This window comes from Excalfactoria chinensis, chromosome 26 (genome assembly GCF_039878825.1).
Source record: "Excalfactoria chinensis isolate bCotChi1 chromosome 26, bCotChi1.hap2, whole genome shotgun sequence".
NCBI lineage: Eukaryota > Metazoa > Chordata > Aves > Galliformes > Phasianidae > Excalfactoria > Excalfactoria chinensis.
The window spans coordinates 833,584-847,252 of record NC_092850.1 but is presented as its reverse complement, the minus strand read 5'-3'; the positions used below and the strand labels follow the sequence as shown (position 1 = coordinate 847,252).

Genomic DNA, 13,669 nt, shown 5'->3' with positions numbered 1-13,669 from the left:
ACACGGTCACTTGTAAATCACAGAGGGGAAATGCAGCAGCAACACTCCTTGCCATGGCAACGGTGGGATTGCATCAGGCCTTTTTCTTCTTGTTCCTGCTTTCTTTTTCACTGCAAAACTGGATAAACAACTCCCCGAGGGGATGGTAGGAAGAGAGAAGGGATTCTTTTTGTCCTGTGGGCTTTGGGGGCTGAAGCTCTGCCTGCAGAACCAGTGCAGTGTTTTGCTCTTTATACCCCATTTGTTGCCATGATCCATCAGTGGAAGCTTGAAAAAGAAACATAATGGATGAGACCAACGCAGGCAGGGACGGGGCTGCAGGGTGCAACAGATGTGAGGGTCCTTCTGTCCTCCATCACCTCGCGTTGTCCTCGCTGTGCCAAGGAGTATTTGGGGACACTGTGAGCAGGGATGCGTCTGTGGCAGCTGCTGCTGCTGCGGGGAGGTTGGCTCTGGTGACACACACGTTACATCTCATCACACAATTAGCTGCCTTAACAAGAGCTGCTCACAGCCCTGCAGTGCGAGCACAGGCTTCTCTGCTTTGTGGCTCTAAGTCGGGCAGCCTCATGTCTGGGTCAGAGGGAACAAGCAGATCTGGAGCAGGAGAAACCTCTGGAGAGCAGCAGATCTGGGGCAACACAGGTGATCTCTGCTGTTAATGGAGCAGCTCCGGTTATGCCAAAGGAAGGACGCTGTCACCGTTGTGTCCTCTGCTTTTTGGGGATGAATCCTCTGCCAGGAGAGCCAAAAGCCCTAAATATCACTGCAACCTACAGCCCTCAGTCCTTGTGGGGCTAGAATACACCCAGAGCAGCACATTGAAACAGCTCCGTGTGTCAAGGTCACTCTGTCCACCCTCATTGCAGAGTGCTGGCGTTAACATGACCCTCATTGAATCGGAAGGCTCAGGGCTGTGCTGAAGGGCACGGAGCACAGCTGTGAGCAGCACTCAGCTGTGAGCCGGGCAGAGCTGCAGGGTGACCCCACAGAGCAGGTTACAAAACTCTGTGCTCAGCATCACCGTTTCTAACTGCTGCTCCAGTGCTTTCCCAGCATCGGACCTTCTCCTTTTCCATCAAATCACATTGGATGTATTCAATAGATGCATACAACCTCCCTCAAATCACATTGGATGTATTCAATAGATGCATACAACCCCCCTCTGAGCAAGGGCTCTTCCACCACCTCTCCTCTGGGCCTCACCTGTGCTGGGAAGCTCCTTTTTAACACTCGTGAAGCGTTGCTGTCGTTGGCACAAGGCTCTTCTTGCTGCTCTAGGTAAGTTGTACTGCAAAGAAACACCAGGGCGGACTCTCATTAAACATTTCAGTGCAAAAGGGGCTGAGTTTTGATTGTTTGTTTGGCAAACACCATCGTTTCTGCTCAGGAACCACCACAGCGAGGAGCCTAGGCCGCATACAGGCCAGGCCCGGGAGGGTAGGCCGCACCAGGATCTCGGGCCGTATAACGCTGAGGTGTGAAGGCCTGGCTCCTTCGGACAGCACTGAGCGCTAGGCCGCCCCGCTGCCTCCCCCAGGGAAGGAAGAGAGGACGGCATCTCGGACACGGCAGCTCGGAGGGCCGTATATGCGCAGGCCGCGCTCGTAGCCAAGATGGCGGCCGCCCCCTCAGGCGCCCCTTTGTCTGCAGCCGCCGCATTGCCGCGAAGGGCGCGAAACTGGGGCAGCGTAGCCACGCCCCATTCGGCGTGCCGGCAGCCAGGGGGCGGGGCGAAGGAGGCCGGCGGCCAATCGGAGGCTTCCACTTCCTTCCTCCTCACAGGGGCTCCCGCGGCCAACGGGCTGCGCGCTCTCAGCCAATCAGCGCCGCGCTCCACGACCCGCCCCCGCGTGGGAGGAGGCGCCGGCGGGGTTTTGTTCGCGCTCCCTCCTCCCCTCGCTCCTCATGAATATTAACAAGCTACCGTCCAATCAGGCGGCGGCGCAGCGGCGGCGCTTTGGTGGCGTCACTCGCTCCGCCCCTCGGCGAGTGCAAATCTGCATATTCATGAGGAAGGCGGGGCCGGGAGCGGGAGTATATAAGCCGCCGCCCCGCCAGCCGCCGCGTTCGTCGCGCTGAGGCTTTGAAGTGCAGTGTGGTTGTTGCGGTCCCGCACACCGGTAAGCGCACACCGACACGCGTGGGGCGGGCAGCGGTCGGGTGTTGGGGGTGGGGGGGGTTGATTCGGAGCGGCGCATAGAGGACGGCACGTCCCCGGTGGAGGTGTGGGTTCGGGTCTGTGTTTCGGCCCGGGATGGGACGGCTTTGCAGCGCCAGGCCTTGTATGGCTGCGGGGAGCGCGGCAGTGCGGCCTAGCGTGGGATGGCCGGCTTGGAGGAGCGCTGAGGGGCGCCGCGGAAACAAAATGGCGACGGGCCTTAGCCGTGCAAAATGGCGGCGGGAGGGAGGAGGGGCGTCGGACTGCGCATGCGCCAGGGGCGGGGCGAGGGAGGGGTGGGGGGTCCCGAGCCGGGCGGGGGTCCGCGTGGCGGGGCCCCCCCTGTAGGGGCGCGCATGCGCGCTGCTGGTGGCGCGGCTCGGAGGGCGGCGCAGATCGCCCCCTGCCGGGCGGGAGGACTCAGGGCGCCATGAGTCGAGGCGTTGGGGAGCGCTCGGTGGAGCTGCTGACATGAGGCTGGTTGACTTGGCAGGTCACAATGGCATCAGATGAAGGCAAGCTGTTCGTCGGAGGGCTGAGCTTTGACACCAACGAGCAGTCGCTGGAGCAGGTTTTCTCCAAGTACGGGCAGATCTCCGAAGGTGAGGACACGGCGTGGGGCTGTGCTGGGCTGTGCTGGGCTCTGCTGCGGTGGCTGATGGCGGCTGTTCTCTCCTCCAGTGGTGGTGGTGAAAGACAGAGAAACTCAGAGGTCCAGAGGCTTCGGCTTTGTGACGTTTGAAAACATAGATGATGCGAAGGATGCGATGATGGCCATGAATGGGAAGGTAAGTGGGTTCTGCTTAAGGACCTTAAGGATTATAGATTCATAGAATGGCCTGAGTTGAAAAGGATCACAATGAGCATCCATTTTCAGCCCCCCTGCCATGTGCAGGGTTGCCAACCACCAGATCAGGCTGCCCAGAGCCACATCCAGCCTAGCCTTGAATGCCTCCAGGGCAATCAAGAAGCAATGAGATGAAATTGGTAGGCGTGCTTCTGTTTGAAGCCATGAGATAATGCAGATAAATACTGGAGTCTTCCCAAACAGCAGAGCAACGTGGCTTAGTGAAATCCTGTTGTGCTGCTGCCTTCTGAAAAAGGCTGAAGCTGTAATCACAGAATGGTTTGGGTTGGAAGGGACCTCGAGGTCTGTGAAGCTCCAATCCCTCTGCTGCAGGCAGGGCTGCCTGCCTTCATATTCAATACCAGCCCAGGCTGCTCAGGGCCCCATCCAACCTGGCCTTAAATACCTCTGGAGACAGATGGGGGCATCCACAGCCTCTCTGGGCAGCTGTTCCAGCACCTCCTCACTCTCATAGTAAAGAACTTACCCCTGACATCCAACTTAAATACTCTCTACTTTGACTTAAAACTATTTGTCCTGGCTTAAAACACCTTGTCCTGGTGCCCTTGCAAAGAGGTGTCTCCCCTTCTGTTTGTAGGCCCCCTTTAGGTACTGAAAGGCTGCAGTGAGGTCACCTAACAGCCTTCATTTTAAGAGTGGCTTTGTAATGCTTGAGAATCAGTCTGTATGTGCTGTCAGCTCAGTTGCAGTGTTGCAAACAAGCACACACTGGTATTGAAACTTCAGTGTTGCTTCACTGGGAGCAAAGCTGTGCAGAGTGCATGAGCTAATTGTCTTTCTGGTCGTTAGTCTGTAGATGGCCGTCAGATCAGAGTTGATCAAGCTGGAAAATCATCAGAGAACAGATCCCGAGGCTACAGAGGGGGATCCACCGGGGGCAGGGGCTTCTTCCGTGGGGGCAGAGGTCGGGGCCGTGGCTTCTCCAGAGGTGAGCACACATTGGGCTTGCTGTGCTTGGGATGGGGGTGGTGTGTGTCAAGGTGCTGGAGGAGAAACATAACGTGGCGTCTGTTGTAGGAGGTGGAGACAGAGGCTACGGCGGGAGCAGATTTGACTCCAGAAGTGGAGGATATAACGGCTCCAGAGACTACTATAATAGCAGGTAATGCTATTGTGACTGCTAGCCTGGCTTGTTACAGCGCTCTTGGTGCCTGACAAGCAGCAATGCCAGCAGGCTGCAGAAGCTGCCGAGCAAATATAAAGCGGCTGAATGTTTCCAACAGCAGGAGTCAAGGTGGCTATGGGGACAGGTCTTCAGGAGGCTCCTACAGAGACAGCTACGACAGTTACGGTAAGTCCTGGTTCAAATGGGAGCCATGCGGACGTTGCTGTAGGAACTCTCTAAACCTTCTGACCCTGTTGTGATGTCTGGCAATGCTCTGAGGCTCAGCTTTGGCCTGTGCCACCCCCTTCCCCCCCCCCTTTTTCTTTTCCTTGGCCATAAGAACCAACCTTGTCAGGCTTTTGGAGATGGCGGTCGTGCCGTTTTTAATATGTCCTTGTTAATTTGTAATGCATGTGGTAGGAGTTGCTTGGATCTAAAGGCAAAGCAAGTTGTTGTTTCTTTTTCTTTCTTTTAAAATACATTCTTGGAGCTTGAGACTAAGCCAAAAAGGAAGCCCTGACAAAACTGCATTCAAAGGGTGGGGGAGTTTCTCTGACACGGTAGCACACTTAGCTGCTGGAATAATGCAAGGGAGTTAAAATGCTGGTGGAACTTGTCTATGCTTCAGTGCCTTTACAATTGTGCCTGCTTCTTGTCCTCAGCTACACACAACGAGTAAAAATCCTTCCTGACTCAAGATCGTCCTTCCAATGGCTGTATTTATAAAGATTTTTGGAGCTTCGCTGAAATGGTTATTATTGTGTAGTACATCTTACCTTGTATTTTCCACTTTTGTAGTTTTATTATCAGTTCGAATCTTGTCATACAACACAGCCTGACAGCTTCTGATAACCAGATGGGTCTGATGAGACTTGATTTCTTTTAGGAAAGCTCTGCTTTCGAAGTGGGGTTTGTTTTGGCTTTTTATTAATCTCTTTTTTTTTTTGGGAAGCACTTCAGATTTTGTTGGAACAAAATGAGCCGAGGTGTTTTTTCTTTTCTTACATATAAAGGCATGAAGTTGGGCTCCCCCCAATTCAGTTTCTTTTCAGCTAGAAAGGACCTTTTAACCCAACGTTCACGAGAAGCTGAACAAGCTGTGGACTTCTTTTTTTTAAGTGCATTACCTTCGTCTTTTGTAACATTCCTTTAGTGTAGCAAGGTAGGAACGCAGCCTGGGTACAAATTGGAAGGCAAAAAAAACCACCTTGATATATCTAAAGAGAAAACTTGCTTGTATGTTCGACCCGCATAACGGTATTTTTACTGTTGTAACGATGTAAATTACCCAGAAAAAAAAATAGACTTGCAAACTTACCATAAAAGAGGTTCTTGAAAATGTTTATTTATATTGTCCTTTTTTACTGGAAGAAATATGCATATTCCATTGATATTGTATTTGAAAGTGGTAAAGGATTCTTGTATACAGTTTTTTTTTCTTTGGCTTTACGAAGCCTATTAAAAGACCGTCTGAAATGAACTCTGCTCCTGACATTGACATTTCATTGCACAACACAGTCCTTGAAGACGAAAACAGTGTGTGTGTGTAGAAGATGCCAGAGGAGAGGAGAAGACTAGCGGTAGTGTAAGAGCAAAGCAGCCTCATTGAAACCAGTTGTGCTCTTAGAGTTGAAGCTTAACTCGGTCTTGCCACGTGAATTGATGGACGGCTGCCACTGGGCCCATAGGGGCAAAGCAGCCCCAGCCTTGGGGTGTTGCGATGCTTGGCGACAGCTGAGGGAACAGCCCAGCCTTAGTGAGGAGCAGTTGTTTCCTTTCTAACGCTGAAGGTGAATCGTGCTGTTGCAAAGCCTTAGTGAAGAATTAGTCCTTTGGTAACTGGGCTTAGTTACTGGAGTGTTAATGGTAGGTAAATTGCCGTGATTAGCTTAGCTTTGTCATTGCCTTACAAGTTCTAAGAATTCTTTGCTAGCATATGGAAACTGCAGTGTCCTTGGAGAAAAGAAGTGTTGTGCCTCCAACAGAAACCTCTGAGACGAAAGCTGCTCTCTTGGCTAGTTCATATGTGGAAATAGTCCTGTAATTCGAGGTAACTCCTTTTGCTCATGTCCGCATCCTTCCTCTTGTTGAGAGCTCATTTTGAAAGCCTAATTGTACCTTGTGACAAAACACATATAACATAAATATATATATATATTCCTATGGCAAATTATGGTCAACTTGTAACCCATGCCGTATGCAACCTTTGGCTTGTGGCACAACTTATAGTTCCACAGATCAGAGTTGGGCATGCAGTCATGTCTTGCTATAGTAGGTACGGAAGCAAGATGGGAAAGCGAATTCCCTCACTTTGACATGTGTTCATCTATCGAGAATCTTCCTAGAAAACTTTCTATCATTAAGTTGCTCACTTTTAATTGTAGCTTTTTCTTTTTGCCATCCTACTTGTTGCCATTAACTTTTTCCCCATTAGCCCACACTTTTTTTCCTAAGCAGCCATATATATCAAAAAAAAGTGGTTTAAACTCTCTGCTTAGGGGATGATACATTGGCTGGCATATCAAAGGCATCAGCCGGCCCTGGAATCCCACACTCTGTGCTTCTGTGATGTGATGGGTTCAGCGAATGGCTTGTGATAACCCTTCGTATCTTGATGTCACCTGTGTTGGGGGAGGGAGGGGAGGGCTGGCAATGTGAAGCTCTCCCCTTTGCTGCCATCATGTTAATGTGTTTCTGCTTTGGCAGGCTGAAGAGGAGGCTGGATGCTGAGCTTGGAAGCTGGCTCTGAGCTGAAGGGGAGGTTGGTGCTGCTGGGGGGATGCAGAACCCGGAGCTGTGTTTGCAAACCAGGTAAGGACCCATTGATTCCCACCTCTCCATCTGGTGCCATTTCCTGATCCAATCATGTTGCTCATTTAAGAGTGCTGTCTTAATGCTGAAACTTAAGTGAAAATGGACCTAACTCCAAGCCTTTAAACTGCTGTATTTTCATTTTATTACAGCAATGAACTGTGGAGAAGACCCGAGAAGGAAGGAGGACAGCATTGAGATGAAGAGCTTTGAGCAAAGTTACTACTGATGTTCATAAGTAAATTGTATGAGCAGGAAAAGCCTGCTGAGCCTGAATAAAACACTGCGATGTGACTAAAAGGAACCTTTTGTCGTCCTTCTGTGGGCTGAATTCAGGCTGGATGAGTTGTGGGTGCAGCACAGCTCAAGCTATAAAGAAAGGGCTGTTGGGGGGGGGGTTGGGATGGGACCCATCTATGAGGTGAGAGCAGCTGAGCCAGCTGTGTTTGAAGGGAGAAGCGAACAGTTGTGATGGGTTTGCATCTCTTTGCTTTTATTCCGGGCCTGGGAGTTGTCAGGTTAATGCAGCTTGAGGTCAGGAAGGTGGTTTTAAGGGTTGTGCTGAGCTGCTGTAGGAGCTGCGGGTGGGTGATGGGCTGTGGGTGCTGCAGGAGATGCTGCAGGCTGTGCTTGCAAAGAGCAGCAACGGGGCGATGTGTGCAGAGCTCTGATCTGAGTCACCTTTTGGCAATCGGGAAATGCATTCCAAAGGGTTTTTGGGAGCACGGATGGGCACTTATAGGGTGGGTGGGTAACAGAATGGGAGCTGATTGATGCTGGGAGATGCAGTGCTGGGAATGGGGCACGGTGATGGGTGTTAATAGCCGAGTCCCAACAGCTGGTAGAGCCTTTAAGAGCTCAGCATACCGAGCGTGTTGGGTGCTGCAGAGCCAAAGCTTTGCCGTGCGGCTACAAGGAGCTGCAAACCCCGCCGGGCTGCTGTGTTTTAATAGGGAGAAACAGAGCTGGGATCGAAGCAAAGAGGGGATTATTAGTGAATGTGGGGGGGGGGTTTGGTGCTCCGCTGCTGCTCTGCGCTCTCCTCGTGTCGGAAGGACGCGTTTAATTGCTTTATTCTGCTATTTCTCTTTAAAAACCCTTTTCCCAATGATCCGAACGATCAGAGTTAAACAGGAGGAACTGCCGGTGCTTTGTATGGGGGTGGTTTGCTGTGTGTAGCGATTCCTTCCTCGCCCCTCTGATGGTTCCTGGAGGCGATGCTAAATGCAAGACGGGATGGGGGGGAGCGAAGAAAGCTTTGCTGATTTAAAGGCCGTTCGCACCTGGCGCTGTCACAAAGCTTTATCTGAACGATCCTCAGTGGGATGCTCGCCATCACCGCAGGCTCCCGAGCAGCGCTTGGCTTTGAGGCTCCTTTCATGGTTGGCTTCGGATGGGCTCAACCGAAGGCACAGCAGACCCCCCTCCCTCCCCCCTCCCCATATGGGGGGCTCAGAGGGCAGCAGCAGGGCAGGGGTCGGGATGGCGGTCATTTCCCCGACGGGACCGGGATGGGGGGGGGGGTGTCAACGCGGTCCATACGGCGCTCGATCAGCGCTGAGCGGCTCTCCCGGAGCCGGACGGACTCCCGGTTCGGAGCGGCGGAACGGCGCAACCCCGGAACGCCTCGGCTCAGCTCCGCCTGCGCCCGGCCCCGCTTTGCGCGCACCTTCCTGCGCCGGGACCACCGCTCCGTGCCGGCCATGCTGCGCCCGCAGCCCCTTTGCGTTCTGCTCTTGTTGCTGCACGGCGGCCGATCCGCGTCTCCGAACAACGGCACGGAGACCCCGAGGGATGCGGACGGGAACGGGACGCGGACGGGCGCGGGGCTGCTGCCCGCATCGGGGCTGCCGGTGCTGCGGCGTGCGGTGTTCGTGGTCAGCGCTCTGTCGGTGTTGGCAGCGCTTTACTTTGTGCTGAGGACGTTCCGGTAAGTGCGGACCCTCTGTGACCCCCCCGTATCCCTCCGTGATCCCCTCCAGCTCCTTCCTTTCCCCTCCGTTATACTTCCCCATCCGTCCCATTAAAGCCCGTTAAACGACGGCTAACGATTAACCCATCCGTTGTGCTCCGTCCCACCCCGGCAGCTCCCGGCCCGACGGACGCAGACGGGAACCCAGCGCTGCTTTCAGGTGGAAGAAACCTCAGAGGAAGAAGTACGGCTTGTTGAGCGGCAACGAGGAACGCGTGGAGATGGCATCGCTGGACAGCGATGAGGACACGGTGTTTGAGACTCAGAACCTGAGGCGGTAAGCAGCATCCCCTGTGCAACCCCACGGCCTCGTTGCCAACAGAGCCACGTTGCCAATAGAGGGGCACAGAGCTCAGCTCTCCATCACCTTCCCTGCACCCGGCTGAGCGCAGCAGAGGGGCTGGCAGTGCTGATGGTTGTGCTCCCATGGTGCTTTTTTCTTCCCTTGCAGATGATTTGGGACCATCAGCTGTGCAGAGCAAGAGAGGGCAGCGAGTCCTCTGCTGGAATCGTCAACTGACTGGGGCTTCGGTTTTATTATCTTTGAGAATTGCTTCTAATTAACAGCACAAACTCTTTGGTCGCTGGGGAGGGCAAAGGGGACCAAACCCGTTTCCTTCACACGTCTTTTTTTTTGGGGGGGGGGAGAAGTGAAGCTGCAAAGGACTTCTGCGCTCAGTGCTGCATGGGGTGATGCCAAGGAAGATGGAATGGAAGTGACTCTGCATTTGGCATTGAGTGCTGCAGGACTTTGCCCACTGCCTGTCTGCGGCTCTTTTGGGTTCTCCTCTGGCTGTAGCAGCAGCCCAGAGCTTGGCAGGCTCAACTTTCCCTTCTGTGATGTCTGGTCCCTTCCCCGTGTGCCATCAGCTGCACCCCATGGTGATGTTGGGGCAGCAGCATTGCCTTAAGGACAGACAGAGGAGTTTGGGGAGGGAGCAACCAGCTGAAGGCATTCCGTGTACAGCGGGGGGGGGGGGTTTAGCAGTGAGTGGATGATGGGATAAATCCCTGCGTGGGTTTACAAAACAAAGAGATGTTTGCAAACAAAACGGATGGGATGGTCTGTGGGGCTGTGCAGGTGTTCTGCACCCCCGAGGGGCAAAGAAACACGGTCTTCCTTGAGCTGCTGGGTAAGGGATGGCAGAGCTGGAGCCTTCTCAGCTATAGTTCGGGGTCTGCTCAGATATCATCTCCCTTTGGAGATGCTGCTGTGCTCCAGCTGCGTCCCATCAGCTCAGCACAAGGAACAGCAGTTGTTTGGTGCTTGTGTTCCATGCAGGGCTGAATGGGGGGCTGTTAGAGGGTCAATCACAGCTGAAATGGTGGGAATTGCTTTCCAAGTGCTTCTGTTTGCAGCTTTCAGCCCCGAAGGGATGGGATGGATGGGATGCTGCGGGTTGGGTGGTGCTGGATCCCTCAGCCCCACACTGTAGTGCCTTTGTTGGGAGAATTGCCCCCAGCATTGAGAATGCTTTGGGTGTAATGGCTCCTAGCGCTGGGCTGAACCTCCTCTGTGGATAAGGGAGGAAGTCATGCTTGCCAAGAGGAGTGGAGCAGAGCGGTGACTCCATGGAGCAGCAGTGACACACTTTGCTGCACCCCAGGGGCTGCTGCAGTGCATGGTACGGATCAGAGCTGCTCCAAGGATGGAGCTGCTGCTCTGCTCTGTCTGATCACCGTTTCTCTTGGAAGAATCAATGGGAGCATTGCAGGGGAAGTGCAAAACCCAGGGCAGTCATCACAGGGCCTTGGGGGGGTCCCATTGGAACAAGCATCTTCCCATCCTGGTGCTGTGTCCCTGCAGCACGGAGTGACCCAGCAGTTACTTCTGCTGCAGCCTCAATCACTGCATGCCAACACACCAGCAGCCCAACACAGGTCACTTAGCAGAGCTCAGAACTGCTAGCAGTTGTTCAGAATGGATGTCAATACACAGATGCAAAAGGACACACGTGTGCTCTGAGGCCACTCATCCAATGGGCCCAGAGCTGTTGGGACCAATGGGGGTGGGGTGATGATGGTGGGATGCAATGCTGCTCATCTATGGGGTCCTGTGCGCCACGAGCAAAGTGTTTGCTGGAAACAATCGGTGTTGTTTAAGCCAAAGCCTGATTTCAGAAGTCGACATAATTGCCTCTGATCCTCTTGGAGGGCTGCATCGAGTTCCTCTCTCCTATGGCTATCGAGCTGCGAAGCAAATCGACTGGGTGTCTGCGGATGTTAATGAGATCGACCGAGAGCGAGATGAGCATCGGGGGGCTCTGTTGTTAATAAGGGCCCTCTGTTTTGTTTCGTTCGTGCACATGTGACTGGAATGGGATCCGCAGCATTAGAGTGCTGGAGACGGGCCCTGTGGTCTGAGCAGATTGCCAAGGAGTCAATAAAACAGCACTCGAGTGCATTGTGTTGGCTGTGCTCTCAGGAAAGAAGAGCTGGGCTTTCACCCTCCTGCTCGACTTGTTGATTTCTTTTTCAATAGCAACCAGTCCCGTATCGATCCATTGTTTTACTTGCCTTGTGTTTACAGCATCCAACCCCCCCATCTCTGTTGCATCCCAACACAAACGTGTGTGTCCTTTTGGTGCTGTTGCACTTCTCTCTGTGCTGAGCCCTCAACCCCCCACTGATGCTCTCAGGGTTTGTTCCAACCTGCTGAGGTCTCCCTATCCTCACCTTCATCCCTTCCCTTGTCCAGTGCATCACTGGAGGGGTGACCCCATCCCCTATATGGCTTCATTGTTTGTGTCCCTTCATCCTCCTCCCCACCACGGTGGCACTGATGGCTGCAGCATTGCACTGCATGGCAGGGCAGAGGAGCACAGGGCTCTGCTTTGCTCCAGGGTTGGGTGCTGTGCTGGAGGGCAGCGCTGGGGAACCCTGTAGATGGCACTCACAGACCAAGCATGCAGCTGGTGGGTACCAGCGGGCCGTGGGAGGCTGAAGGTGCATCCCAATGCCTCGAGGAGCAAATGCAGCTGCTTGAAGCCAGGGTGTGCCTCAAAGGGCTGCAGCTGTAGGAGCAGCACTTTGGGGCTGAGCTGTGACCATGGGAGCGCCCAGCTTTGTCTCAGCTGCGTTTCACCAGGCCCTGTCAGCACTTGTTTGCAGTTTGCCCTTGATGTTTCTGCCACAGCCCAACTTGAAAGACGCCCTCGTTGGGTTGAACTCAGCCTCAGGCTTCAGCTGCATGGGAACCACACTGTGGGGTGAGGGCATGGCTGTGCAGAGCTGCACCCAGCATGTCCATCACCCAGCAGGACCACAGCCTGCTGCCACCCTAGCTCCCATTCCCAGCCCTGTGCCAGCCCAGTCCTGCTGCTGCTGCACCCTTCAGTGCACCCATGGCTCTCCTTTGGAGCAATGTTGTGCACAACAGAAGTGTGGTGCTTAATGAGCAGGGCAGGTCCTGGCGTAGCTTTGAGCACCACTCTGTGTGCAGCAAGAGGTGATGGGTGCAAGCCCAGTGCCCCCTTCATCTCCACAGCTGTGGGGGAGGAGCCCCAATTAGCACTAATGGCTGTGACCTGTGTGTGCTGCATTTGCTGCTGCATTTGCTGCTGCACGTGCGTTCACACTCAGCACGGCTTCGTGTCCCCTGCAATCAGCTGGGGCTGACACTGCTGGGATTCCTCTCACAGACACGAGTTGGCAGCGTGAATCTGCTCTGAATTTGTTTCAAACTCGAGCTAAAGTGCTCTTGACGCTTTGGATGCAAATTTCCTTCCTTGAAATAGGAGCGGGGCCGCGCCGGGTGCCGGTGAGCTCTTTTCATTTCCACTCTCCCATTTGCTGCTGCAGGGTTCCTTACAGCCGTGCACATAGAGCTGTGCCCACATGGGGGGGGTACAAAGGGGCCCCACATCTGTGTGTGTGTGAGGAGTGGGGCGGGTGTGGGGTCTGCAGCGTCAGAGCTGCTCCATGCAGCTGGAGACCACGAAGCATTGAGGATCTGACTGCAATCCTCCTCCACGTCAGTTCTGCTCCATCCCGTCCTGCTGAGCTCCTCTGGACAACTCACAGGGTCCTTCTGCAGAGAAGAAACGAGCTTTGAGTCTCCATCCTCCTTCTGATCTTTATTGCTCCCTCCACGCGATGCAAAGGTGAATGGAGTGGCTCTGCTTCCCTCCCTCTATCCATCCACGAGGTCCATCAGACGCAGCAGTTGCTTTTGTTATTCTGATTTTGCATGGGGGGGGGGAAGGAGGAGAGTTTGCTTTTCAAGTTACACCGGGGAATAAAAGTACAAAGGCAAGGAACGATCATAACAACAGCAGCAACAAAACGCATCCTTTGTTTGCTTATATATTAATTTAGGCGAGCTGGCGTTAATTGGGGGAGGAACCCACAAGGCAGCAGCTTTTCTTTTTGGCATCTAAGGGCTGGGAGGACGGTAAAGGGGCTCCGTTCTTGTGGCCATGCAAAGCTGTCCATGTCACGCAGGTGATGGGCAGCTCATGTGTCCTGCTTTGGCATTCTCCTCTTTGCATCATCAGATCAAAGAGGGGGCACTAGGGGGGTTAGGGGGAGGATGGGGCTGCAGTGCCCACCTGTGTGAAGCTGCAGGTTGGGGCCTGTGGCTGTGGGATCCCAGCAGGGCCGGGACAGCCCTGCCTGGCAGGAATTACCGGTGGTGTTAATTAACATCCTGAACACGTCTGGGCTGATTGCTGGGGCACTGAGCCCGATTCCCAGCAACCCTTTGGTTCCTGTGTGTGATATGGGTCGTGGCTGGGAACCAACCACAGCGGC

The 13,669-nt window shown here is 53.9% G+C and overlaps 2 protein-coding genes across 8 annotated transcripts; both read left to right on the top strand.

Annotated features, from left to right (window-relative positions):
* Positions 1-2,015: 2,015 nt before the first annotated feature.
* Positions 2,016-7,238, top strand: CIRBP (cold inducible RNA binding protein). 6 transcript variants are annotated; one of them, XM_072357400.1, is made up of 8 exons: positions 2,016-2,123; positions 2,655-2,763; positions 2,843-2,949; positions 3,819-3,957; positions 4,047-4,131; positions 4,256-4,320; positions 6,841-6,945; positions 7,098-7,238. In XM_072357400.1, the coding sequence occupies exons 2-7, from the start codon at positions 2,661-2,663 to the stop codon at positions 6,843-6,845; spliced, it is 504 nt and encodes a 167-aa protein (XP_072213501.1). In that variant the 5' UTR covers positions 2,016-2,123; positions 2,655-2,660; the 3' UTR covers positions 6,846-6,945; positions 7,098-7,238. The 6 variants fall into 6 exon arrangements, with proteins under 6 accessions (XP_072213501.1, XP_072213499.1, XP_072213498.1 ...); XM_072357398.1 differs by having other exon boundaries at positions 4,253-4,320; XM_072357397.1 differs by lacking the exons at positions 6,841-6,945; positions 7,098-7,238 and adding an exon at positions 4,797-5,614.
* Positions 7,239-8,438: 1,200 nt separating this feature from the next.
* Positions 8,439-11,320, top strand: FAM174C (family with sequence similarity 174 member C). 2 transcript variants are annotated; one of them, XM_072357575.1, is made up of 3 exons: positions 8,439-8,875; positions 9,033-9,194; positions 9,369-11,320. In XM_072357575.1, the coding sequence occupies exons 1-3, from the start codon at positions 8,457-8,459 to the stop codon at positions 9,370-9,372; spliced, it is 585 nt and encodes a 194-aa protein (XP_072213676.1). In that variant the 5' UTR covers positions 8,439-8,456; the 3' UTR covers positions 9,373-11,320. The 2 variants fall into 2 exon arrangements, with proteins under 2 accessions (XP_072213676.1, XP_072213677.1); XM_072357576.1 differs by lacking the exon at positions 9,369-11,320 and having other exon boundaries at positions 9,033-9,198.
* Positions 11,321-13,669: the final 2,349 nt, after the last annotated feature.

Excerpts from the sequence above, each read along its gene's own strand:
- CIRBP (XM_072357394.1), top strand. The coding sequence starts at position 2,661 with ATGGCATCAGATGAAGGCAAGCTGTTCGTCGGAGGGCTGAGCTTTGAC. Across the intron at positions 2,764-2,842 it reads GTACGGGCAGATCTCCGAAG|TGGTGGTGGTGAAAGACAGA; the intron begins GTGAGGACACGG and ends TCTCTCCTCCAG. Across the intron at positions 4,132-4,252 it reads AGAGACTACTATAATAGCAG|CAGGAGTCAAGGTGGCTATG; the intron begins GTAATGCTATTG and ends TGTTTCCAACAG.
- FAM174C (XM_072357575.1), top strand. The coding sequence starts at position 8,457 with ATGGGGGGGGGGGTGTCAACGCGGTCCATACGGCGCTCGATCAGCGCT. Across the intron at positions 8,876-9,032 it reads TTTGTGCTGAGGACGTTCCG|CTCCCGGCCCGACGGACGCA; the intron begins GTAAGTGCGGAC and ends CCACCCCGGCAG.